Source organism: Ceratotherium simum, chromosome 15 (genome assembly GCF_057802395.1).
Source record: "Ceratotherium simum simum isolate JZ-2026a chromosome 15, ASM5780239v1, whole genome shotgun sequence".
In the NCBI taxonomy this organism is placed as follows: domain Eukaryota; kingdom Metazoa; phylum Chordata; class Mammalia; order Perissodactyla; family Rhinocerotidae; genus Ceratotherium; species Ceratotherium simum.
This window is the reverse complement of record NC_141914.1, coordinates 30,630,335-30,657,520: the sequence shown is the minus strand read 5'-3', so window position 1 is coordinate 30,657,520 and position 27,186 is coordinate 30,630,335. Positions and strand designations below refer to the sequence as shown.

The window sequence follows — 27,186 nt, the reverse complement described above, 5'->3', positions numbered from 1 at the left end:
TGGTGTTTTTGGTGTTAGTGGTCTTCCTTTGTTGGGCATTTAATGTTAGCTCTTCAGTATTAAGTAATAACTTCCCTCTTTTACCATTTCATTAGAAGGTTAGGAAATCCTGAGTTAATGTACTTTATTAAATCAGTGTATCTCTAAATCAGATAAATTGGATGAGAAGAAATGGAATTTTATTTTGTACTGTTTTACTTTTTACTGTGATAATGTATTTATATAATTAAAAAAGAATACAGTGATTATGGAAAAACATTTTGAACTTATCAGCCTTTCTTCTCTTGACACATCTGTGGTATTTTGTTTTTGTTTTCACTGTTTTATATTTTTATTTTTTAAATTTTATAGAAATCTTTGATTGACATGTATTCTGAAGTTCTTGATGTTCTGTCTGATTATGATGCCAGTTATAATACTCAAGATCATCTGCCAAGAGTAAGTGAAAAATTAATACACAGTGAACTTGCCCATTAGCAAAATAGGTGCTGAAAAAATTAAATGTAATTATACACATAAACACAATATGTACACATACAGATACACACATAGGCATAGACAATGACATACAGTTTTTACCTATATAATATTATTCCTGTGTTCTAGGTGGTGTCTTAAGCATCGAATGTTGTTTGATTCTTTATTTTGGTTCATTGGTTTACTTATATTTATGTGTAATGAAGGAAGGCTATCAGATATTTGGCATTATGTATTCATAATATTCATGATATTAGAATATCTGAATAGTGGATTAAGTTAGGCACGTGAGTGAAATTTAACATCATAGAACTGAACATGTCTTTGTAAAGAGTAAACTAGCTATGGCAAAGATTTGTGGAACGTTAGTGATCTGGTTTTAGAAATAGTGGTTTAAATTAGCACAAGTTTTTAGCAAAAATTTGACTATAAACAATGGATCCAATTAATGTTTTGCTGTTTATGTTTTCAATATGTATACATGTATCAATCATCATATTTTTATGGATGATATTTTAAAAATCATTTTTTTAACCATAGTTATTTTAAAAGACTAAAAAATCTCAGAGCAGCGTTCCAAATCTATTTAAATTTAATTTGCTATTGAAAATTAAGAATAAATGTTATTTGTTTTGTGGTAAGGTGGTTGTGGTTGGAGATCAGAGTGCTGGAAAAACGAGTGTGTTGGAAATGATTGCTCAAGCACGAATATTCCCACGAGGATCTGGGGAGATGATGACACGTTCTCCAGTTAAGGTAAGAAAATAGGCCATCTGAATGAAGTTCCTCAGGAAAGTAATCATTTCAGTAAGGTTTGTTCACTGTGTTGAAATGAAGAATTTTAACTGAAGAAAGAATTGGTACATAGCATTTGGCATTATCCTATTGTAGAAATCAGTGGGAGGTACAGCCAGGAGACCAGTGTAACAGGAGCTGAGTGAATGAGGACTGAGTGATGGGAGGGGAGGGCAGAGGCGCAGTGGGAGGCCTGGCTATACTGAGCCGTCATTAGGCCTTTGGATTTTGTTCTGAGTAAGATAAGTGAGAGGCTGAATGAGAATGAGAATATTGAAAGTGGAGTCAGTAAATATAGATAATTTTCTAGGTTTACTGTAAAAAAGAGTAGAGAAATGGGTCAGTAGCAGTTGTAATATATTGTGTCAAGGGAAGGTTTTTAAAGATACCTATATGCTGATTGTAATGATCTAGTTGAGAAAACAAATGGTGATGCAAGAGAGAGGGGACAATAGCAAGAGCAAAGTCACTGAGGTGAAAGAGGCTGGGACTCAGCATACAAGCCGTCTGTACATAGAAGCACCGACAATTCAGGCATCGTCACAGGAGGAAAGTCAATGGCTACACAGTCTTTCAACACCTATTTATTAGTGCTTAATGCATGCTACCAGTGTTCTAGGCAGTGTGTTGGTAAACAAAACAAAGATCCTTGCTAATGAGGATATATTCTAGTAGAGGGAGATGGACAATAAATAATAAACATAATAAATAACTAATTTACATAGAATGTTAGAAGGTGGTAAGTGTTGTGCAAAAAAGAAAAAGTGGCAAGGGGAATGGGGGGGGCCAGGGTTTTGGTAGACTGCATTGCAAAGGTGACATTTGAACAAAGACTTGCAGAAAGTGAGAGAGGGGGTCATGTGGATATCTAGTACTAGAATGTTCTCTGCAGAGAGAGTTAGTGCAAGGCCCCTGAGGTGGTTAGTGGCTATCACGTTCGAGGCCTGTGTAGCTAGAGCAGAGTGAAGAGTAGTAGGTGATGAGGTCAGGGATAATGGGGAGCAGGGGGGAACAGATCATTAGGGCCTTGTAGATCGTTGGGTAGGCTTTGTTGTTTTTTTGTGTGTGTGTGAGGAAGATCGGCCCTGAGCTAACATCTGCCAATCCTCCTCTTTTTGCTGAGGAAGACTGGCCCTGGGCTAACATCCATGCCGATCTGCCTCCACTTATATGGGACGCGGCCACAGCATGGCCTGACAAGCGGTGCGTTGGTGCGCGCCCGGGATCCAAACCAGAGAGCCCCGGGCCGCCGCAGCGGAGCGCGTGCACTTAACTGCTTGCGCCACCGGGCCGGCCCCAAGCTTTGGTTTTTATTTGGAATAAATAGGGAGCCAGTGTGGAGTTTTGAGCAGAGTAACAACATTACTTTTTAAAAGGCTTGCTCTAGGGGCTGGCCCTGTGGCATAGTGGTTAGTGCCCGTGCTCTGCTGCAGGCGGCCCGGGTTCGGATCCCAGGCGTGCACCGATGCACCGCTTGTCAGGCCATGCTGTGGCGGCGTCCCATATAAAGTGGAGGAAGATAGGCACAGACGTTAGCTCAGGGCTGATCTTCCTCACAAAAAAAAATTAATAAAAAAGGCTTGCTCTAGCTGCTGTGTTGAAAACAGATGTAGACAAGATGGGTAGAACCGGGGAGACCAGGTGATTGAAGTGTCCAGGTGGTACTTGAGCCAGGGAACTTGTGGTGAAGGTGATAAGAAACGGTTGGATTGTGACCTATTCTGAAAGTAGAATCAATAGGAATTTCTTGATAGATTTGATATGGAGAGAGAGAGAGAAAGAAAGTCATCAGGATGCTCTGAGGTTTTTGGCCTAAATGAATTAAAGGCTGTAGTTTGCATGGGAAAGTCTGGAGTGAGTTAGGTTTAGGGAAGACGATCAGGAGTTTTGGACTTGCCTGAGGGATATTAACAAATGAGCAGTTGGATATACAAGTTTGGAGAGAGGTCCGGGCTAGAGACGTAAATTGAGGAGTCATAATCACATCTCCAAAGGTGGTATTTAAAGCTATGATCTTGAAAGAGGGAATGGCTAGTGACAGAGGAGACACAGGACGAAGGATTGCTTCCTAGGCACTCCCAACATTAAGAGGCTGAGGGAAGAGGAAACAACAAAGGAGCTGGTGAAGGAGCAACTGGTGCGCTAGGAGGGAGCCAGAGCAGTGTCCTGGGATCAGCTAAAGAAAACATCCAGGAGAAGGGGGTCATCATGGAGGTCAGCTGCTGCTGCCGGATCAAGGAGGGTGAAGACTGGGAATTGATCACTGAATTTACCAGTGGAGACGAGTACGTAGGCTGTGTGGAAGTTTCTTCTGATGGCTTCCGCTTCCTCAGTGAAATAAGAAGCTAGATTATCAGCTGTTAAGTAAAGACAGGGGAGAAGGCATTGAAGATTGAAGCAAGAAGGAAAAGTGTGAAGTCTTTTCTAGGCAAGTGGTGACTCCAGGAGTGTGTTGACAAGGGAAGTCAAGAAATATTAGGATTGCTGAGTTGTACTGAAGTCGCGATTAAGGTCTGTGGACATAAATGTAAAGGGCGTCTGTATGGTTGTGGCTTTTCCTTTGTGCTCAGCTGGTGGGTGTAGGTATAGAGTATTTGGAGAGTTGGGAAATTGAAATCACTGAGAATGGAGGCCAGAAAAGTGGTAGAAAGTGAGACAATGAGGCTGAGGCTAAAATCTTCTGGAAATGAATTCTGTCTCTAACTGCCGCAAGCAAGGACGGGTGTTGGGCGGACAGTCCAGTGTGATTCATAGAGAGCACCGTTTTGGGTCTGGCTGTGAATTCAGCCATGTTGTGTGAAGCTAGTTTCTTTTTCATTTCTCTGTGGTATTGTGTGAATGTGCCACACTTTATAGATCCATTTTACTATTGATGGGCATTTGGGCTACTTCTAATTTAGGGAGGAAAAAAAACCGATTACACCTCATATCATGCTCTATAATCAGTTGTAAAAACGTTGTAAACCCACCTTTTACATTACCAGCGCCCTAATTGTAGTGGCTGTGGATGATGTTATATCTCAGGAAGGAGTTAACTTTCTTCTGGTAGACAGATGGAGCATGGACAGATTTCCTTGAAACAGACAAGACTCGTCTCTTTCCAGTTTGCCATTACTCCCCTAGTATTTATCAGGGCTTCTACTCCTTGATTGATCTTGAACTCCAGATTTTTGTCTCCTTTGAACAGTGAGATTGCCAGAATCCTGACTTAGCGTTTCAGCCTCTTTAACAGCGTCTTTTTGCTTGGTTTCTTAATGTGCAAGTGGCTTGAAGGGAAACTGTGCACAGACTGTAGGGCTCAGTTTTTGGAGAGTCGTTTCTGCTGTCCATTTTTCTCCGGGACCTTGGCACCTTAAATTGTGGCTGCTTGATAACCCTGATTTTGTCTCCTTAACCCAGTGAGACTGCTGCAAGTTTTAGGCTTTTCTCAAATGCCTTGAGAGAAAATAGCTGCAGGTGTATCCCCCCAAAATCCTTTGGGGTCTTGGACTCGTAGTCCAGGCTGCCATGGTTGCTCGCTGATGCTTTCAAACAGCTGCTGTTTGTTTGTTATCTAGCCTCATTAGCTAATCTCCCTAGAGGGAGTTGTATTTTAAAAGTAAAATCAGATCATTATAGAGAAGCCTGAAAAGTTACCATTGAAAAGTTAAGGAATGTGATTTTAGAAGTTCTCTTGAAACTACTGACTGTTAATATATAAGCTGTTAGAGAATTTCTTACTCAAATGTCACTTTTGGGGTGAAGGCTGCCTTAGCTCTCCTATAGTCAGTACTGCTCTCTTCTGTGGCACCCTAGGTTTTGCCACAGTGTCCTATTATCTCTGTGTGTATTTCTCCCAGGATGTAGTGAGGTCTAAAACAGGGACAGTCAGTTCTTTGTGTTTCTAATAACATCTGACACATAGTTAGCTCTCGATAAATTGATGTCAAATAAATGAATTGTCCTTTACCTAAATTTACCTTTGAAGTTAAAGGCAAGATTTTCTTTTGGTTTTTCAAGTTTGAGAGTGATGGTTTTATGTTCAGTACTTCGTATAACATTAACTATGAGAGAGAGGCAGCAGCATTTTATGTCATGAAAGATGCAAAGTAGCCAGCAGTCTTGTTGGGCAATCACAACACGGATGACAGATGTATGAACAGTACAGAAACAGAATTCTGTGGTCTCTCTGTCACCTTGTTGACAGCTTCCGAGGATGCTTTTCATGTGTAGTGTGAAGGGACGCCTGGATTTGTGCAATGCGGTGGCCCTGTCTAGACCACGTAGGTGCAAAGGGAATTAATATGAACTGTAAATGCATCGTTACATCACAATTTTCTGTTAATTTCAGGTGACTCTGAGTGAAGGTCCTCACCACGTGGCCTTGTTTAAAGATAGTTCTCGGGAGTTTGATCTTACCAAAGAGGAAGATGTAAGTAGAATTCATCTGAAGTTCACATGTGTAACTTTATAACCTGTGTAAGCTTATAAAAGACAATTAAATGGAATATTTTTAACTGAAGATTTTCTTAGAATTTTGTTGTTTTCCATTAATAGCTTGCAGCATTAAGACATGAAATAGAACTCCGAATGAGGAAAAATGTGAAAGACGGTTGTACTGTCAGCCCTGAGGTAAGCGTTGCAATTCATTTCAATAATTTTTTATGGAAATCCACTGTTTACAATTTGAAATAAAGCATGATATTGGCAATGATGTTTAGATTGCAGCTGTTCCATGTATACATTTTTTTTTAATATTCCAAATGTATCATTTTGTAGGTAATTTTCTAGAATAATTACTTTTAGAGTCAGAAAAAGAATAACATTTTTCTGAGCACAATATCTGAATGGATGAGATATAGAATATTCAGACTATGTATCACCAAAAAATTCCTAACAAACTGCCCCACAAAATTAATATTTTTTTTTTCCTGAGTAGACCATATCCTTAAATGTCAAAGGCCCTGGACTACAGAGGATGGTGCTTGTTGACTTACCAGGTGTGATTAATGTAAGTATATACAAAACGTGTATTTTATCGTATTCCTGTTGTGGAAACATTTATAATGACATGTAAAACCTTTTTCTTCAAGACTGTGACATCAGGCATGGCTCCCGACACAAAGGAAACTATTTTCAGTATCAGCAAAGCTTATATGCAGAATCCTAATGCCATCATACTATGTATTCAAGGTAAATCTTACCACAAGATTTTCATTGCACTGATATGCTTCCTTCTGTAGCAACCCAGGCTTTGCTCTAAATGTGCACGTCACATAAACATACAAAATGAATACATTTTGCTCTCTCCTCCTACTCGTTCATTTTATTAGTAAGTAGAATTGAAGTTGAGAATATTTTTTTAAATTTCACTGTAGGCATCATAGAAATTTTTATTGGCTAGAATTTCTTTTTATAACTAAGGTAAATGTATTAAAATATTTTTACTATAATGTGGACACAAGGATGTAGCTTGTGGAAGTTTTTAAAATGCACTTTGCTGTTATTCCAGTGTCACTTTTCATTTTTTTTCAGATGGATCCGTGGATGCTGAACGCAGCATTGTTACAGACTTGGTCAGTCAAATGGATCCTCATGGAAGAAGGACGATATTTGTTTTGACCAAAGTAGACCTGGCAGAGAAAAATGTGGCTAGTCCAAGCAGGGTAAGGGCAAGTTCTTTACTGTGAGAGAAAACAGTCTTTGTACAAGCTCCAGCTATGACCAGGACTGGTTGTAAAAAAAAAAAGAAAGAAAGAAAGAAAACTCATTGTGGAATACTATACTTTATCAGAGTAGTAGTGAGATTTTTCTTGGTTCTCATTAAAAACAAAGTATCGGAAAGTTATAGTAAATTACTTAAGTGCAATTTTGAGGTATAAATAAAATTCCATGATTATAGTTACAGTCACGTGCCACATAACGATGTTTCAGTCATGATGGATTACATATACAACAGTGGTCCTGTAAGATTAGTACCGTGTAGTCTATGTGTATAATAGGCTACACCATCTAGGTTTGTGTAAATACGCTCTATGATGTTCACACAATGGCGAAATTGCCTAACAAAGCATTTCTCAGAATGTATCCCCATCATTAAGTGACACATGACTAGTTTGCTTCAGAAATACTTAAATTGCTAATATTGCTTACTCTAATTTAAATAATTTTGTATGCTGACAGTCGTTAACCTCATTTGTGGTGTTTCTTTTTTTTTTAATTTTTTTTTTAGTTGATGTTCTTTTTTTTTTTTAAAGATTTTTTATTTATTTATTTTTCCCCCAAAGCCCCAGCAGATAGTTGTCTGTCATAGCTGCACATCCTTCTAGTTGCCGTATGTGGGACGCGGCCCCAGCATGGCCAGAGGAGCGGTGCGTCGGTGCGCACCCGGGATCCGAACCCGGGCCGCCGGCAGCACAGTGCGCGCACTTAACCGCCAAGCCATGGGGCCGGCCCTAGTTGATGTTCTTAAATTAGTATAAAACTAGTGACAGTGTAGATTCCTCTTGGACCTATATATATGCCATTTTTCTTTTTGCAGATAAACATTACCTTTCTTAACTGATGGAAGACTGTATAGCAGATATTTATAATAGAGAAGGCATTGCATTGGGTGTCAGACCTCAGCATTCTTATCCTTGCTCCACCACCAACTAGCTGTGTGTCTTTGAGCAAATCTTGTTTTCTGCATCCGGTCAATGCACAACCCAACCTGTTACTCTAGTTGATCTCTAGGGTGCTTTCATTTCTGAAATTCTATGACTTCTATACGTGGTGTTCAGTGTCCCTCCTCTCCTCCTCCTGTAACAAGGGAAGAGTTTTATTTCAAGGAGACATTGTGTATATGTCTTAGTAGAGTGCAAGTCTTGACTTAGGACATGCTCTCTACTTAATTGTAAAGGCATAAGGTAGTGGCTAAGAGTACAGAATCTGTACCCAGATTGCTTGGTTTCAAATCCCAGCTCTACTGTTTGCTAACTGTGAAACTTTGGGTAAGTTAACTTTTTCAGTGCTTTAGGCTTCCTCATCTGTTGGAAATGAAGATATTAAGGGTACCTTCTCATAGGTTGTGAAGGTTTAATGAGTTAAATTTTTGTTGTAAAGCTTGAACAGTGCTTGAAATAGTGCTATTGATTGAATAGTGCTTGGCTAAAAGGTATTATATACATGATGGCTGTCATCTGTTATTATTATATTTTTATCCCCGATAGAACAACTTCAGACTCTAAGTACCCGTCCCTCATACTACTGCTTAGATTTCTCTCCTTCCACTTAAAGCTTTCTGGGATGATGCCTCTGTGTCAGGGGTTCCCAAGACAGACTACCCCTAGGTTCACTGATTCTCTAGAAGGACTGACAGGACTCATTACTTAGTCATGCTTACACTTATGATTTATTAACAATGATAGTATAGAAAGCAAAATCACAGAGGGAAAAGGCTGGCTCCAAAGAGATGACGTCTGGAGGAAACCAGGTTCAAGTTTCCAAGAGTCCTCTCCCAGTAGAGTCACACAGGATGCGCCTAACCCCCCAGCACCAGGTTGCTCATTACAGACTCAGCACCTAAGGTTTTTATTGGGGGCTGGTCATGTAGGCACCCTCAAGTACAAAAATTCCAGACGCCCAAAGGAAAGCAGATATTTAGCATAAACTACATTGCTTGCACAATGAGCCACTATATTTAGGGAAATTTTTATATCAATGTAGGGAATTGTTTACCAGTTAAATTCCCAGATGCCAGCCAAGGACAAGCAGGCCTTTCTAAGGACAGCAGTCTCAGACCTGCTGTGTTAACTCTTTTTCCCACAGCCTCCAAGACCTCCACTTTGCCTTATTTTTAATAGTAAGGCCAGCTGTGGCAGCATGGGTCCTGATATGGAGAATGGGGGAAGTGAGATAGAAACAAATTTCTGTGACTCTTTCCCATTTCTCTTCATTCCTTTCATTTCGTTTTCGCTTCTCTAGGGTAGTAAGTTTTTATTTCTTTTGAAATGCGGTTGAGGCTTATATCAGGCTTTTTTTATACCAAAGATTCAGCATTAGCTTAGGGATGTAACTTGTCTAAAAGGGGTTCTTACCTCAGTAGTAATCTGAATGGGCTTCTGGGAAGTTCCTTCTGTAAAAGGAACTCTTACATTGTGTGTGGATGGTAGATTTCTGTGCAAATATGCAGTTTTCTGGGAACAGAGTCTATAGTTTTTATTATATTTAGAAAAGGATTTTTGACCTTACAAGAATTGAGAACCAATGAATCCAAATATTTAAGGGAAAAAAAAGGAATAAAAAAAGACAGTTTAACTTGGTTAGAATTTAGACACTTGAAGAAGAGTATAATAGTATACTATTATAGAAGAGTATAATAATAGTAGCCTCCATTTATTGAGTGCTCTGCGTGCCTTACACACTGTGTTAAGTATCATATCTTATATGATCTTCTCAGCAACCATTTTGAAAAAGTTAAGTAGCTTGCTTAAGGCCACAGAGCCAGTAAGAGGCAGAGCTGAAATTCAACCTAAGACCTGCCTCCAAACACTATACATCATTCCAAGTTTTAATTTTGGTTAAACTTTTGTTTTAATAATACTTTTTTTAATATGGTAAGATTAAATGTATATATTTTTTCCTCAAATAATTGAAATGCATTTTAATGCTTTTGTACAGATTTATATGTTTAAACACATACATGTTTAGCATTATTAAATTTGCTTTCTAAATAGTATATTATGCTTTAAAAAATTATGTAAACCTACATCTCACATTTATTTTTCCCACTTTAAAAAATAGATTCAGCAGATAATTGAAGGAAAACTCTTCCCAATGAAAGCTCTAGGGTATTTTGCTGTTGTAACAGGAAAAGGTATGCAAAGATGGATTATTATAATTTGTTTTTGTTGTTTTCAAATAGTGAAGATTAATTTTTGTAGTGAGAACTTCACCATCGTCTCTCCCTAGGAAACAGCTCTGAAAGCATTGACGCTATAAGAGAATATGAAGAAGAATTCTTTCAGAATTCAAACCTCCTAAAGTAGGTCTCTTGCTTAAATATTTGAAGATTTTATAGTGAGGGGGTAGCTTAAACTGTTTTCACTTAAAAGTTTTGTTTCTGAGCCATTAGTTTAACATTGAATTTCCAGAATTTTTCCCAAATAGTGGTCAGCATCTAATAAGCAAGTCCTCAAGCTACTCTGAGAGAATTGGGAGCAGTTTATCACATGGTACAATACATGCTGGCATAATAAACTGCCCCTTGGGATGTGGGCCCTGAAGGACAACAGGGATACCTCTGAAGGTGTTTTACATAAAGTGATTTTTAAAACATCAACACTTATGTTTTAAAATGCGTGTACACATTGCTCTTTCCGTATTGGGGAAAGTTGGAGTGGGGAGTGGGGATGTCAAAGGGGGAGTATCCCTAAATAGCTATTGACAGAAATTGACAGAAAATAAGATAGTGGCAGAAAAGCAAAATGGAAGAGCTGAAGGGCAACTGAATTACATTAAAATTTTATATGTAGAGAGTCTCTTCAAATGGAACAGTTTAAGCTACCCCCTCACTATGTTTGCCTCTAAATTAGTATCAAGATAGTTCTTGCAAACATAGTTTGAGTATTTTCTGTTGGGAGGGGAGCTGACAAGCTTGTAGAACTGTGCTGCCAATACAGTTGTCACTAGCCTTGTGTGGTTATTTAAATTTAAATTAGTTAACATTAAATAAAATTAAAACTTCAGTTCCTCAGTCAGCACTAGCCACACATTTCAAGGGCTCAGTAACCTCATGTAGCTAGTAGCTACCATATTGGATATCTCAGATATAGAACATTGTCTTCGTCACAGAAAGTTTCATGAGACAGTGCTGGTATAAAATGTGTAAGTGGCTATTCTCATAATAAGCGCATTCTTAAACTTAGTGATAGTTTGTCCTTTTTGCCATTTTAATATACTTTAGCTCTTGTTATTTTTTTTATAGAACAAGCATGCTAAAGGCACACCAAGTGACTACAAGGAATTTAAGCCTTGCTGTATCGGACTGCTTTTGGAAAATGGTACGAGAGTCAGTTGAACAACAGGCTGATAGTTTCAAAGGTAAGTTGGATTTTTCAAATAAGTGAACAAATTTAGACATTTCATTAGCTGGCAATCTTAGGCAGCAATCAAATTCTTTACTCCCTTTCTTTAACAGTTGCTTTTTAGTTCATTTACTATTAGATAGTATGCAGAAAATGGAAAAAACACAAATCTTTACTTGTTGTACAAGAACAGGATTTTCCCTTTCAGGGGAAACATTGCTAGGAGCACATTGCAGAGTTTAAACGGATTAGGAAGTTTGCCGTAGTGTTTGGGAGAAAAAGGTTAATAAATTAGAACTCAGATTCCTTGTTTCAGCTGGAAAGAGAGGAAATGGGCTGGGAAACAGAACAGCCTGTGTGTCAGCTACATTGTACTAGTTCCTGAATCCCACTCTGTCCTGCTCCATGGCTTTGCTTCCACAGTTTCATTTGATGAGTGTATACCCACCTTCCCTTTTTCTACTTGGAAAGCCTACCTGTGTATCCCATTTAGTTCCTCAGCACCATTGTAAGTATTATTATTCTTCCTATTTTACAGAAGACAGAACTGAGGCACAGAGTGACTTACCTAAGTAATGCACCCAGCATCACACAGCAATAGATAATAGACCCAGGATTTGAATCTTGGTGGTATGACTCCAAAGTCCATGCTCTTAGCAGCTGCACTAAACTGCTTCAGCTGGGTGTTTTGTGGATTGAAAATGAAGAAACTAGAGTCAAGGAGATTAGTTTGGAAAACTATTGCAATAATGAGATTCTGAGATGTTGAGAGCCCAGAATACGCAGGAGTCATAGGTGCACACTCAGAAATTCCATTAATACAGAAGATATGCAAGATGACCTTTGACCACTGCCTCTAGAAAGAAAAAGAACCCTCAAACTTGAATATCTTTCTTTCTTCCTCAGCAACACGTTTTAACCTTGAAACTGAGTGGAAGAATAACTATCCTCGCCTGCGAGAACTTGACCGGGTAATATTTGTGTACTTCATGTATTTTGTATATATCTAATTTAATATTGTGTTCTAACAAAAGTTATGTCGATGAGCAAAATCTGGTAAGCTAGGTTGCTTTGGTTTTGACCATGGTTACTAATTTAGAGCTGCAAGAATAGATTTCCAGGAGCAGTTATCTCTTCTACAATAATTTAAAGTATTTACTACATAATATTAAAAAATAGGGATCATAGGATGTCAAAATAAGTGTTAAAAAAAATGTTTTCTGGGGAGTGCCAGCCCTGTGGCATAGCAGTTAAGTGTACGTGCTCTGCTGCTGGCGGCCCGGGTTCGGACCCCGGGCGCGCACCAACGCACTGCTTGTCAAGCCGTGCTGTGGCAGCGTCCCATATAAAGTGGAGGAAGATGGGCACAGATGTTAGCCCAGAGCCAGTCTTCCTCAGCAAAAAGAGGAGGATTGGCATGGATGTTAGCTCAGGGCTGATCTTCCTCACAAAAATAAATAAATAAATAAATAATGTTTTCTGAGAAGGTGAAAAATATTCTTTGACGGTCTTATAGAATTAACGTATTTATGTAATGTAAACTTTTTAAAATTATACATCAACTTTTTTACATTTTCAACATTTACCATGGAGAACTAGAGTGATTTAGTGGGACTTAAATATTGGTTTTCCTTGATTGTAAAGTGCCATCCATTATAAAACACAGCATCAGTTTACTGTTACACTAAATTAATATGTCCTGATGTTTTCACCTAACATTTGTTATGTGAAAGACTCATCTGAACAAATGTTAATGTGAAAAGCTGCATTCAAAATTGAGTGACTAAGGTAGACATGTGTCAGTTTCTTTGTCCTTGTCTGAATGTTGGCATTTCTACAAAAGGGACTAGAAGAGAAGAGTGTTATTGACTAGTCACGTGTGCTTCAAACCCGAGCTCAGCACGCTGGAATGTCAGAGGCCTTCCTTTTACTTGTCTCTGAAAATCATGGCAGGGCAAATTGACTATCTTATGAAAATCTTACTTATTTGTTTCTGTATTGCCTAGAATGAACTATTTGAAAAAGCTAAAAATGAAATCCTCGATGAAGTTATCAGTCTGAGCCAGGTTACACCAAAACATTGGTGAGTATTTGACCTTTTCTCAGAGACTTTACTATATGAATTATAATGAAATACTAAAATTTAGATTGATAAAGCAGTGATTTATTGTAGCCTTGGCTCATCCCCAAAACACTTAGTAAATAGGCAAGAACATAAAAATATGTCTTTTTGCAAAATCTAACCACTATTCTAGTCTAACCAATTAAGTATTTAAGTACAATTAATTGTATATTTATTAAGTATCTTTCAGAAAAGATATTCTGAAAGATAGCTTTCTTCATGCTCTTTTTAAATCTTGATTTGTCCTAGGCTTTTCTTTACTTTATACTTAATAAATACATAATTTTGATTTCTATAAAATTAGGCAAAAGTTTCATCAAATTGTGCTTTAGATAAATATCAGTCCATCAGAACTGCTTGCTCTTACTGGATTAATCATAGAGAACAAAACTATAGAGAAAATTGGTGTATAAAGGGAGAAGAGTGTATATTTTCAAGTTCTCATTTCTGAGTAAGAACACAGTTGATGCTTTTTATAATATGTGCCTAATATGTTTTGAGCAAATTACATTTCAAATTGAATCCTATTTGAGATTTTTTTAAATAGCAAGTAGATGCATCCTTTTGAAAAATGCTTATGCAAATCTCTTTCAAGGCAAACTGTCACCTTCAATTTATGTTTTATGTAAATTTTGGCACTCTTAAATTTGTTGGAATGAGGCACTGTAACCAAAACAGGTTCCGTGTACCTCAAGCAAGCTATGTATAAATAGCCTTGAAATTTTTAGCAGTCATATTTTAATTAACAAATTCCTTTTGCATAAATTACCTTTCTAATGAAGCCTATAATATTTTTAAGAATTTATCATTCTTGGGGCAGAACTATTCTTACTGCCATTCATTGTAAATATTTTCTGTACCTCTTCTGTTTACTCAGTTGAGGATGATCAAAATTGAGCCTGGACAGTAGAATCCAGAACTTAAGTTTGAATTCTGCATTGCTAGTTTCCCTTGGTGCCCTTTCTTCCTCAGCGGTAAACCATTTTCTCTCTTCAGGTGGTCAAAATCTGCCTATTTTTAATCTCCTCTCTTTATCCAAAAAAGAATTCTGATCTTATCTATACTTGTTGGCTGATTAATCAAATATATATAAAACACAACTTATTATCTTGGTTATTATTTGCATTTTAAGCCAGTTCTGTGGCTTTCTGTAAGCCAGTTAGCTTTTGAAGTTGCAAGAGATAGATAGGTGTGGGAATATACATATACACAGACACACACACGGAATGAATATACTACTACTTGCCTTACTAGGTTGTATGAGGATAATGTACCTAAAAAGTGATTTTTAAACTGTAATAACTAGTTATGCTGTTTATAGGAGGAAAATATGGAGCCTTTGTAAATTTCTGGCATCATCAAATGGAATGGTTAGTTTTGTTTGGACAGAGCAAGTCTGAAATCAAAGTAAACCTATGCTAAAGCGAGCCTTGAAAATAAATCTAATTTATTTAACACACAGGTGGCTGAAGGGCATTGTGAAGGGACGAGAAACCTGTATTGCCAGCTTGCCTGTTGAGAAGGCAAGGGAGAGAACTAGGACATCTGGCTACTAGAAATTTATTCTGTGAGCTTCTGGATCAGACAATTCTGTATCTTTTCATCAACTTTTTTTTTTCAGGCTCCGTGGCTAAACACAAACATAGATCAAAATAGCAGGGCCTAATCTTAACTCTTCATGCCACATTGAATTCAGCTGCATTGTACCCAAAACGTTTTATTTTTGTGACATAGTTGATGTCTTAGGGAGTATCATTTTGCTGCGTATGCCTTATGTGATATTTTAGGCTACGTGCCTAAGACATTATTTAAGTCACAGGACTGTTTGATCTATATTTGGTGATCTGGAAGCAGTGTTATAAGCATTTTATGTCCTAACATGATAGTGTATTTACTTGTAGACATTCTACTATACTTTAATTGTATTTTAAGGAAGTTATTGGGGTTTAGGTTTGACATATGATGCATTATAGTGAGAAGTAGGCTCTCAGCGTTTTCACACAATATACGTGATCATCAGGAATCAATTACTGACATTAAACAGGAGATATTGGTATGTCATTAACATTATGTAACCATCATTGTAGGTATGTCTCTTTTCATGTCATTTAGAAGGATAGCTGGCGGGATTTATAGTAATATACTTTTTTAAAAAAATGGTACCATGGCATGCATACAATTTTTGGTGAAAAGTGTTAAGTTTATTTTGTTGAAGTTAAAAGAATGAAAAGAAAATGAGAATGCACACTTGAGTCCGCTAACTCAGATTTGAGGACTCAAAAAAGGTTTCTGATATCATAATCTGGGAGTTAAAGGCTGAATAGGTGTTAGGTAAAGGCAGTGAGAAGAATATTGCAGAGGCCAGGAGGTGAGAGTAAGAAAGGTGACACAGGTAGCTGAAGGTGATTGCGTATGGCTTTAGCATAGGAAGAGGCAAGAGGCAGGAGATAGAACAGTAGATGTAAGCAAGATATAGATAATTAAGGGCCTTACAAGCCATGTTCAGAAGCTTGGAATTTATCCCATGAGCAGTGAGGGCCATTGAAGAGGTTTAGGTCAGATTTCCATTTTAGAAAGATCTTTGTAGTAGGGAAAATGGAATGTAGGTGGAGAAAACTGTGAGCAAGGAGACAGTTGGCTGTTGAAATAATCTAGACGAGAGGTGATAGCGGCTTGAATAGCGGCTGTGCAGGTGGAGAAGAGGAGACATTTTTGAGTTGAGGTTACCTAGAAGATGGAATTGACAGGATTTAGTGATTGGATGTGTGAGTAATGGAGAAGAATCAGTCAAATAGTGAGTACATTTATGTCCATAATTACATTGCTGGGAATCTATGGACATAAAGATATATTTGACAAAGATGAACACACAAGAATCTTCACCATGGTTTTGTTTATCAGTGTAAAAAAATTGAAAACTTATGTTTCCTATTTGGAATTACATAATATTTGATTTATCTGTAGCGTGGATTACTGTGCAGCCATTGAAAAACATAGGATATTGACATGGAATACTATGTACAATATACTTTTAAGTTTAAAAAAGTATAAAACAGTGTGTTTAATATGATCCACTGGTGTAAACACACAAATATTCATGTAGGCACTAAATTGTTTTAATGATAAATTAAGCTGTGAATAGTGGTTATCTACTGAAGGAGGAATTATGAAGGACTTCTTACTTTTTCTGTATTGTTTAAAATTATTAAATGGAGTAAGTCTCCTGCTTTAAAAGAAGAAATTTCCATTTTGAAACAATTTTTAATTAAAATGGAGTGTAGGTAAAGTTCCTGGAGATAAAGAGGGTAGTAAATAGAACTATAACGTTAATTGTATTTTGTATATTTGTGGTTTTTATCCCCGGATAATTGCAAAACTTAGGATAGAAAAGAAGTCTACAATTACAAAGAACATATGCTGGGGAATTGGTCCATGTAAGTAAGGGTAGTGGATGGTATAACCAGATGGAGTGGCCTCACAGTACAGGGGTTTTTCCATGCGAGTTGAGGACTAGTGGTCCAGAAGAGAGATTGTGGGGTAAAGGGAACATAGCTTCCTCTTCCTACCTCTGAAGCACATTCAACTAACGAGCAGCTTCCAGTCAGCACAATTTGAGGACAATCACTCTCTGTAAGAGAAAGCCAGGAAAGGTTTGGAGATGCAAGGAACAGGGAAAGAGTAAGAATGTAAAATGTTTTGTTTGCTGTGGAACAGGGTACTGGGGGCGCAATAAAACTTATTGTGGTGGAGGGGAGCAGGGGGAGTCTGGACAGAGGACCGCAGCTTGGTGATGACAAGGCAGGTGAGCCTGGGTAAGGATAGGTGACGGCAGCCATGTACAGTGGATTGGGAAGCAGCAGCCTCCTTTGAGAAAGTTACCTTAGGCCTGTCAGGATTTGGTGGAATGAAATTTTGTTATGGTCTTCTTGAAAGGGTGTGTGGGTTGTAGTTTGGCCCACAGACTCCTAGGAAGAGGTAACAGGCCGTGTCTGTTCTGAGGCAGGAGCAGCAAAAAGCCCTGGTGATTAGAGGCTGGATCCTGGTCTTCTGTTCATCTTTTGGAATCTTCAGTTTGTGTTCAAAACTGTATCTGAATAGGAGGCCCTCAGAAGCTTCTTTTCTTCCACCTTGCTCCTGAAATTCTCCCACTATCTATCATTAACGCCGTGACTAAATTGACTTTGTCCTTCTGGTCGTCAGTGGTATATTCTTTCCTTATGCTCTTTCTTTTGTTTTCTGGTTGTAGCTGAAAAAAACATCTAAAAGTTAGCAAGGGGAAACCAGCAGCTAAGCTCATTGACTCAGTAGACTTAATGTTACACAAAATGTTGAGTGATTGATTATGAGTAGCCTTGGATAGGAGGAAGTAATGACTCTCCTCCCCCAAGAAAAGTGCAGCTTGGCTTTTAGACAGCAGGGACGTTTCTGCTACCCTGAGCTTTGCAGCTGCATTCTAGAGGGTTGAGGTTACTCTTAAGACTGACCACTGGATAAGCCGAGTGTTTTTGTATGTTGTAGTATTATATTACAGTAGAAATTGGTTTGGGAGAAGCCAAATAAATGTTTTCTTGAGATTTCAATATTTTTTCTTGATTGAAATAATTGCCTTTTTCTTATTTAGAGATCTGTGTCCTTGAAAGATATCTTTTAAGGCAGAATTTTCAACTGATTATGCATCTTTTATATTGTTACCTTACTCATGAAGTGTTGAACAATTTTACCTAGCAATATCCCATAACATCTCTGTGCTTTGTGCTGTGGTCTGATTAATTGTTAAAATTATACCAAGAAGCTTTCAGTCTTAACTCCACTTCACAGTCAACACATATAAAGTATGGATTAATTTTAGGCAAATAAGCATATGAAAAGACGCTTAGAATTATTAGTCATTAGGGAAATTCAAATTAAAACCACAATGAGATACCACTATAAACCTTTTAGAATGACTAAAATCAAAATGACTGACCATACCAAGTGTTGCACAGTGATGTGATGCACAGGTGTGTACATGTGTCAGAACTTTAAATATGTGCAATTTATTGTAATTTCATGATACTTCAATAAAGCTGTTTTTAATAACAATATTAAATTTGGTGTTCTTGAAACTTTCTTTTTAATTTTAGGGAGGAAATCCTGCAGCAGTCTTTGTGGGAAAGAGTATCGACTCATGTGATTGAAAACATCTATCTTCCAGCTGCACAGACCATGAATTCAGGGACGTTTAATACTACAGTGGATATCAAGCTTAAACAGTGGACTGATAAACAGCTTCCTAATAAAGCAGTAGAGGTTAGGATATAATTTAATTAAATGGGTAAGAAGCATTATCTGAAGGGAGTAGGAGCTGTGAATTTTAGGTTTTATTCCCATCACAGCTACTGTCTTTCTTTTTGGTCCTTATGCTCCATTTATTCTTTATTCCTCATCTCTGTTGGGATTAACCTTATAGCTGCTACCAGTTACTACTGCTATAAAAATTTACTAATTGGTATGGTGTTGGTCTGAGGGTATTGGTTCTTCTTCCAAAGATAGCATTTAACACATTTAACACATTCAGCAAAATTTTCTTGAATGTGAAATAGTTTTGACTTCTTGTGTGGATAGCGATTCCATAAGGAAAATATTTAATGGATGAAACATTTCATTTATTGATTTTATGCAGGGCTCGATTATACTTTAATAATCACTTCCTTAGTGAGAATCCTGCCAGAAGGCTAGACTAGGAATTATAAAAAGTACCTTGAAGTTTGCATGTCTGTTACCCATGTATCTTGGCTCTCCCACTTAGTAGCTGTGTGGTCCTTGGGCTAGTTGCTTAACTTTTCTGTTTCATCACCTATGAAATAGGGATGATAACGTTGACTGCCTCACAGATTATTATAAGGAGTAAATGAGTTAATGTATGTAAAATACTTAGACAATACCTGGCCCATGGTAACTGCTCCATAAGTGCCAGCTGCTTTTATGATGATGATGATCATCAATATCACAGTTGATTTGCCATGCATATTACTCTGAAAGATGATTGTTCTAGCTAAGAGTCCGTGTATCCTGTGCTTCTGTCTGAAGTGGCTCACAAAGTTAGAATCAATGTTAAAAATAATTTTGCTTTTCATACTTACCTTAGAAACAAAATGTCAGTTTCTGATTATTCAGATGTATTTCACCCCTTTCTTATCCTGCTGCAGTCCTAGCTTCTTTACCTCAATTTCCTCAAGCCTCTCTTTCTAAGAGCTCTTACAGCTGCTCTACCTAAGCTTCATGTTGCTGAACCCTGGTCAGTTCTCGACACATGTACCGCTAATTTAGAGAGCTGCTGTCACCACTTCACTAGATCTCACTACTGGCCCTCACATTTTTCTGGGCCTGTCGCATGACAGTGGATATTGCCTATCAAGGAGTGGAAATGGTCATAAAAATGGCAATGATTCTGTTTCCTGCCACTTTCTGCTTCACACCTAGGTGTGGTAGAAAGATGTGGACCTGCTGAATGTCAGGAAACATCAATTTTAATACCTGACTGTGTATTATTGGACAGTCACCTTTCTTTATGCCATAATTTCTTAATGTTTAAAATGAAGAGAGTTGAATATAAAATGCAACATTAACTAGCCCCTTAATCATAAGTAGATATAATTCTTAATTACTTTTGACACTGTGCTCTTCCTTTCGCTGTTCAGATAATTAGGAGTTAGCTCTAATACAAGGCTGAATAATACTCAGCTGTGTTTGAAAGTATTGATGCATGCTTCATATATTTGCATAAAGGCGAAGATGTGAAGAAGACTAAATCATTAAGGAGTTTTAAACTTTTTACAGTGTGGAAGAAGCCAGCAAACTCACATGTTATACAGAAGGAAATAAATAAATGAACCAAGTCTGGTGGCTGACTAGAGTGCGTACCTTTTCTAAAGGGGGCAGCTCGTGTTCAGCTCCAGCAGGTGGTGGTATGTAGGAATGTGAGTACAGTGTTGCCAGATAGTTTAAGAGAGGCTAGAAACGTGGGTTTTTATGAAGTCTCTCAATTCTTGAATGTTAGCTACTAAATTTTAAAAATTTAAAACACTGTGTGTCTAGCAAAACATGTCAGGAGGCCAAATCTACCCTACCACTGCCAGTGTGAGATCTCTAGGCCAGAGTTTATATTTGCTGCTTTTTTAAAAAAATGTATTTTATATATATTTTTTGATAAGCTGGTTTATCATGTCTATTTGGCTTAAATTCATGTGTTTATTTTTCATGTTACACATTAAATAAAAGTATGTAGTATAAATATAGCTTTTTTTCTTTTAAATAATTCTAGGTTGCTTGGGAGACCCTACAAGAAGAATTTTCCCGCTTCATGACAGAACCAAAAGGAAAAGAGCATGATGACATATTTGATAAACTTAAAGAGGCTGTTAAGGAAGAAAGTATTAAACGCCACAAGTGGAATGATTTTGCAGAGGACAGCTTGGTAGGTCTTTTGTATAGTAGGGTGTCAGCCTCATATTTTTCTCTTTTTTTGGTGAGGAAGATTTGCTCTGAGCTAACATCTGTTGCCAATCTTCCTCTTTTTTTGCTTGAGGAAGATTAACCCTGAGGTAACATCTGTGCTAGTCTTCCTCTGTTTTGTACGTGGGTCGCCACCACAGTGTGGCTGATGAGTGGTGTAGGTCTGTGCCCAGGATCCAAACCCACGAACCTGGGCCGCCGAAGTGGAACGTGCCGGACTTAACCACTATGCCACAGAACCGGCCCCTGGCCTCATATTTTTATATAATTTCTCAAATTGATACTCTTTTATAGGGGACTATTTTTATATGACTATTTAAATTAGATTCTGAACTTAAAATAATGAAGGAAAGAGATTTATGAGCTGTAATCAGCCTGTGGTGTTTCTCTGACCTTCTAAAATCACCCTCTGCTATTTCTTTCTTGGCTATGATTTCACAGTAAATAGGCTTCTATAAACTTTCACAAATTGTCATCCCCTCGCCATTACATGGGCCTGAACTATAGATAGCTGCTTCTCATTTTACCCTTTGTGGTAATGAAAGGGATTAGACGCATTGGTTTTCAGTGGATTTGAGTCATAAAATGTTAGACTTCTAAAATCATAATGCTAACTACCATGTGTTGAATGCTTACAAGGTACCAGAAACTCTGCTATGGATTTTGTAAGCATTATTTTATTTAATTCTTAAGCAGTCCTATTATTGTCTTTGGCGAAGCTGGGGTACAGGCCCCACTCTAATTACAAAGCCTGGCTCCTGACCTCTACCACCTGATAAATCTTTTGTTATGTAGAACGTTCCATCACCATAATCAAATCTTATTAAGCACCTGCTCTGTTCAGACAGTGATGAGAGGCACTGCTGAAGGATAAGATTGAGCAGTTTTCTAAGAAAATACATATCTCACTGTTGGCTGGTGGAAATTAAAATTTTTTTTGAAGAAATGTTGGTCTTCATAGTTGAAAACCATATTCATTCTTGTTAAATGCCTCATTAAGACTTTCTGAGAGAATGGTGCCATTTTTATTCATTCATTCAAAAATTATAAAATTTGAAACCAATTTTCTTATACTAAATAACATTTGCTTATGATTGTCTAGACCTTTTAAGCTTCCCTCCATACGTTTTTAATTGCTGTTAACAGTGAGATAATGATTATTATTGTTTTTTCTCCTCTCTTTTTTGAAAATGCTAACACATAGGTCGTATGGCAAAAAGAAGAGGTACAGATGATCTGAATTATTAACTCCTGAACGCCAGGGTTCTAAATGTTGGATTTTATGTAGTTACCTGTGTAATATGCCTCTCTCTCTCTTTCTTTCTTCTCTCTCTCTGACTATCTTAGAGATGGTCAACTCATTTAATTTGGGCCAGGAGAATCTCTCCACTGTTTTTTCTTTTAGACAGAAAACTGACAAATAAGCAGGCAGATAATAGGACCTCCTGCATTTGTGTGGCAGGGACTTATTTTTATGTTGTTTTAGATACATCTGTTATTTTGGATATTTGCTAAGCTGTCAATTTGAATAAAATTACTAAAAGGATAAGACATAAATCAAATTAGCTGTTTCTCTTTCCTTGTTATTTCAGAGAGTTATTCAACACAATGCTTTAGAAGACCGGTCCATATCTGATAAACAGCAGTGGGATGCAGCTATTTATTTTATGGAAGAGGCTCTTCAGGCTCGTCTGAAGGATAGTAAGTAGAGACATGAGTTATTGAGTTTTGAGTATTCCCAGTGGTAAAGGAGTCATTCAACATCAGTGAACATTTGTAAAAAAAAAAAAAAAATTAACATTTCGAGGTCTTTGTCATTAATACTATAATTGAAATATTTGTAGAATTTTTCAGTCAACTGCTTAGTAACTACTAAATACATTAAATAAATGAGACACATGATGTTTATATGTACTCATACTAAAAAGCTGTAATTCAGCCTATTTTAGTCTTTGCTACTTTACTATGGGAACCTTATAACAATTGCACTTGCCATAGATTCTAAATGTATATAATTAGATTTTCTTATATATGTACCATATCAATCATAATTTTTTTTTCTTTATTTCATCTACCTTTATATTGATAGAACACTTTGAAGTAGTTAAGAAAGCAAGATTATTATTAGTTACAATTTATGTACTTGGTAAGGGATAAAATTCTTGATGAATTAAAACAATTTTTTTTAAATTTTTCTAGCTGAAAATGCAATTGAAAACATGGTAGGTCCAGACTGGAAAAAGAGGTGGTTATACTGGAAGAATCGGACCCAAGAACAGGTAAAAACAAACAAATCTCTGGTGTTATGATGATATAATTTTATTCATTTTAATTCAAGCATCAAAGTATAACCTTTCCATGCCTCTAAACCAATCTTAATAATTGCAACCATTTATATCGTCCTTTCTAAAATATAATGAATCTTAAGAATAAACAGTAAACTACGAAAAAAAAGTAAAGTAGCTGTGTTATTAAAAGAAAGGAGAGGCCGGCCCCGTGGATTAGCGGTTAAGTGCCACACTCTGCTGCTGGCGGCCCGGGGTCGGATCCCAGGCGCGCACCGACGCACCGCTTCTCCAGCCATGCTGAGGCCACGTCCCACATACAGCAGCTAGAAGGATGTGCAACTATGACACACAACTATCTACTGGGGCTTTGGGGGGAAAAAAAAAAGGAGGAGGATTGGCAATAGATGTTAGCTCAGAGCCCGTCTTCCTCAGCAAAAAGAGGAGGATTAGCAAGGATGTTAGCTCAGGGCTGATCTTCCTCACAAATAAATAAATAAAACTGTTTAAAAAAAAAGGGGGAGATGAAATATGCCCCTTTTGTGGTTGATTACTTTGTTCATTTCAATTCCCTATTTGAGGTAAAATGAAGATTAGACTAAGAACAGAAAAAAAAATGATGAGGATTTCAGAGGATATGGAATGAATGTGATTAGAATAAAAGATATAAGCACTTTTTTTTTTACCTTATTCTATTATATTATCTCGAGATTTTTCTGTTGTCTATTCAAATTATTTTATTCTTTTGCCTTTTTTGCTCCTGTGTTCACAAAATAAGTATAAAAATTCAGACAGGAAGTAGAATTGTAGAATTTATTCATTTAATAAACATTTAGCATTTCAGAAGAACAGAATGGTAAAAGCAGGTATAAATAACTTTACAAATATGTAAATAGAAAATGTATAAATTCCTTATTGTTATGACGTCTTTTCCTATCCCACATTCATTCGTACACCACTATCTTGTTCTTATGTTCATTCCTTAAATAAAAATGAGTGTAAATAGAATATAGCATCAAAATAAAAAAGGAAGTAATGAATAAGAAAAAGAGGTGGCATCCAATCCATTTTCTTTTCTTCGTTCCTTGAATCAGTGTAATTAGAGAAAGGAGACCAAGATATGGAAATATCAAGAGAGGATTAGATAAAGAGAATAAAAAATTACCAAATGACATATCATTCCTATTTCCTTATTTATTTTATTTTTTGTTTTTATTTTAAATACAGAGTTAATTAAATTATATAATCAACACCGCATTTTTTCCTAGTTTCATACATTTCTTGTTTCATAAGCTTTCTAGCAGATGTGAGTCTCAATTCATTTTAAAATAGCAAAGGGACAGTCTTCCTCTTCTCTTTTTTCTGATATGATTTTTGTGTAAAAATGAGTCATTAAGAGTGAAGACAAGCTGAGGAAGTGTCAGAGTTAGTGGTTGGATCATTTCTGTGTTCAGGGTGCACCAGTTATCTCTGCTCTACATATGGGCTGAGAGGAGGAAGTCTGTCAGAAAAGAACGTCTAGAGGATCCATCAGAGGTGTCTGACTTTGAGACAGGAAGAAACATTGATTGGAAAGAACTGGTGTAAGGCAGATAAACTCCAAAGAAAAATGGTATCAAGGCCTAGTGGAATCAGACCTGAAGTCTCCAGAATGATCAATGATGGAGAACTTGCCTCAGCAGTTAGGGGTAAATATACTTTGGCCAAACACTGTTGAAGAGAAATGATTCCTGGTTGTAAGTTATTTTTCTCAGGAATTTGAACCCATAGGGTATCCCTTTAAGAGAAGTAGAGGAATTACTTTTAAGGTCAGTGCAAGGATCTATAGCCTAGAAGAGGAAAATGGAGACTCTTCAGAGAGAGTCTTCTCTCACGGTTTCAGGGAAGCATGTGTAAGACCAGGGCTGACTGTAGAACAGAAGCCATAATTTGGAGTGTAGATAGGGGACATCAAGTCACTCAGGGAGGTGTTTGTTTCTATATGTATGTTTTATTTTCTCTTTCAAAACAAAACCTCAGGTTGGACTCAGAATCAGGTTCTCCTCTAACCTTTCTAACTCTGCTACTCCCAGTTGAAAACCACTGTTCTAGAACTCATACCTGTAGGTTACAATGAGAAACAGGCTCTAAAAGAGGTTGAGAATATCCCAGGTCTCTCAATGCAAGTTTAGATAGCTGTGTAACAATTCTTCTGTTTTTCTGAGTGACTGAATTTAGCAGGAAAAGAAACTTAAGATTGTCCTGTGTTGAAGATGAGAAATCCATGCTCTGAAAACTACCTTGTACGTTTGTGGTGTTACTTTTTCTGTAGTTTTCTAGGAAAAACCCATTCCTTTGAAACATTCTCACTTTGTCTGAGCTAAACTAACAGAGCTCTTGGTGAGGATAGATGGGAGAGTACTGTTCTCCTGAAGACCAAGTGTGGTGGGGACAGGTGGAAGTGAAATCACAATAGGAAGAGTTGGGGAACATCATAGTTAGAGATTCCTTCCTACCTCAGGCCAAATAACAGATGATAAGGAAACAGTGAAATTCCTCTTTATGAAATATATTTCTTCTCAAGTGTCGTGTTTTCAGAGAATATTAATTAGTAGCAGTTCCATTTACAAGCCAGTTATTTGTGTTTAAGTGTATTGTATAAATACCCAGATTCTTTAGCTTGGCACAGTTTGGGGCAAAGTGCTGTGGTAGTAACTCGTTTAGAGTAGTCAGTGAATTTGAAGCTGGTTTCTTGTACCGTGCAGTTTTGAAAGAAAAGGTGATAATGAAAAGATAAACTTAATTGACATCATATAGGAGTCTTATGTTCAAACTTATCACTAGTGTGTGTATGTTTTCCTCCTTTGGTGAAGAGATTGTGAACAATTACAGAGAAGACACTGAAAGTGAGTTTAAGAATGATAGGCACCTCACAGAAGCAGTCTAAAGTGTGATTTTTAACAAAAAGACTTTTTAAGAAAATCAAACTGAATTTTATATTTAATTTATCAGAAAAGAAACATGCTAACAGGTGCAGATCCTTACAGTCATCTGGTTCTTAGGCATGAGGCATTTCTAGAACATTTCCCTTCCCCTGTATTCAGGGTACTTGTTCCTAGACTGAACCGCGCCTGAAGGTCAAGAAAGAAAGTACATAGTAAGGTGCCTGGTGCTGTAACTTCCACAGTAAAACATTTCAGCAAAAGTAAAGTATCACAAATAGGGCTGATTCCTTTCTTTTTTCTTTTTGCCTCTCATAAGTCCGGGTCGTTCTACATTTGTAAGCAGTTGCCCCGTGTCCATAGCCAGGGTACTGTGTTCTTTTCATTTGTTGTCATTGGGCTTGTGGCGCCTGTTATGCCATAGCAATATATTTATTAAGATTGAGACTGTTTTTATAAGTATGCCAAATCATGAACCATCTAAACACAGTCCTCTTTTAAACATTTTAAAGTTTGTTCACAATGAAACCAAGAATGAACTGGAGAAGATGTTGAAATGTAACGAGGAACACCCAGCTTACCTTGCAAGTGATGAAATAACTACAGTCCGAAAGAACCTTGAATCCCGAGGAGTGGAAGTAGATCCAAGCTTGGTAATAAATTTTGCTGAAAAGCATGAACTTGCTTCTTTAGTCTTTGTTTCTTGTAGTAAAACGTAACTACTTCTAATGTGTTACTTAGATATCTAAGTGGTTAATTTGACAGTGGTCATGTGTACTTCTGCTGACGGTAAAAGCTCAGTCGTTTTAATTGTGGAAAGAGTACAAATTTTTTTCTCAGTATTGCTTTTTTAATGGATTGCTTTAATTTACAAATGGGGAAATTGAGACTTAGAAAAGTGAAGTATCTGGGCAAGGTGAGCAGTAAGTTCTGGCAAAAGGGGATGAAACCCACCCAGGTCTCTGCACCACATCACACTGTTGCAGATTGCAAAATAGAATTTCTGCTAAAACATATATATATATATATATATATATTTAATATAT

The 27,186-nt window shown here is 37.2% G+C and overlaps 1 protein-coding gene across 4 annotated transcripts in view; it reads left to right on the top strand.

Moving 5' to 3' along the window:
- The window catches only part of OPA1 (OPA1 mitochondrial dynamin like GTPase), an 87,239-nt gene that overhangs the window by 33,448 nt on the left and 26,605 nt on the right, over positions 1-27,186 (top strand). For all 4 annotated transcript variants that reach the window (XM_014783079.2, XM_014783078.2, XM_014783080.2 and 1 more), the window contains 17 exons: positions 352-438; positions 1,120-1,233; positions 5,603-5,683; positions 5,809-5,883; positions 6,191-6,262; positions 6,345-6,444; positions 6,787-6,917; positions 10,036-10,108; positions 10,204-10,276; positions 11,219-11,334; positions 12,225-12,289; positions 13,325-13,401; positions 18,564-18,729; positions 20,744-20,896; positions 22,527-22,635; positions 23,134-23,213; positions 26,653-26,793. In XM_014783079.2, coding sequence (XP_014638565.1) covers positions 352-438; positions 1,120-1,233; positions 5,603-5,683; positions 5,809-5,883; positions 6,191-6,262; positions 6,345-6,444; positions 6,787-6,917; positions 10,036-10,108; positions 10,204-10,276; positions 11,219-11,334; positions 12,225-12,289; positions 13,325-13,401; positions 18,564-18,729; positions 20,744-20,896; positions 22,527-22,635; positions 23,134-23,213; positions 26,653-26,793 — 1,713 coding nt within the window. The remainder of the gene's footprint in view (positions 1-351; positions 439-1,119; positions 1,234-5,602; positions 5,684-5,808; positions 5,884-6,190; positions 6,263-6,344; positions 6,445-6,786; positions 6,918-10,035; positions 10,109-10,203; positions 10,277-11,218; positions 11,335-12,224; positions 12,290-13,324; positions 13,402-18,563; positions 18,730-20,743; positions 20,897-22,526; positions 22,636-23,133; positions 23,214-26,652; positions 26,794-27,186) is intronic.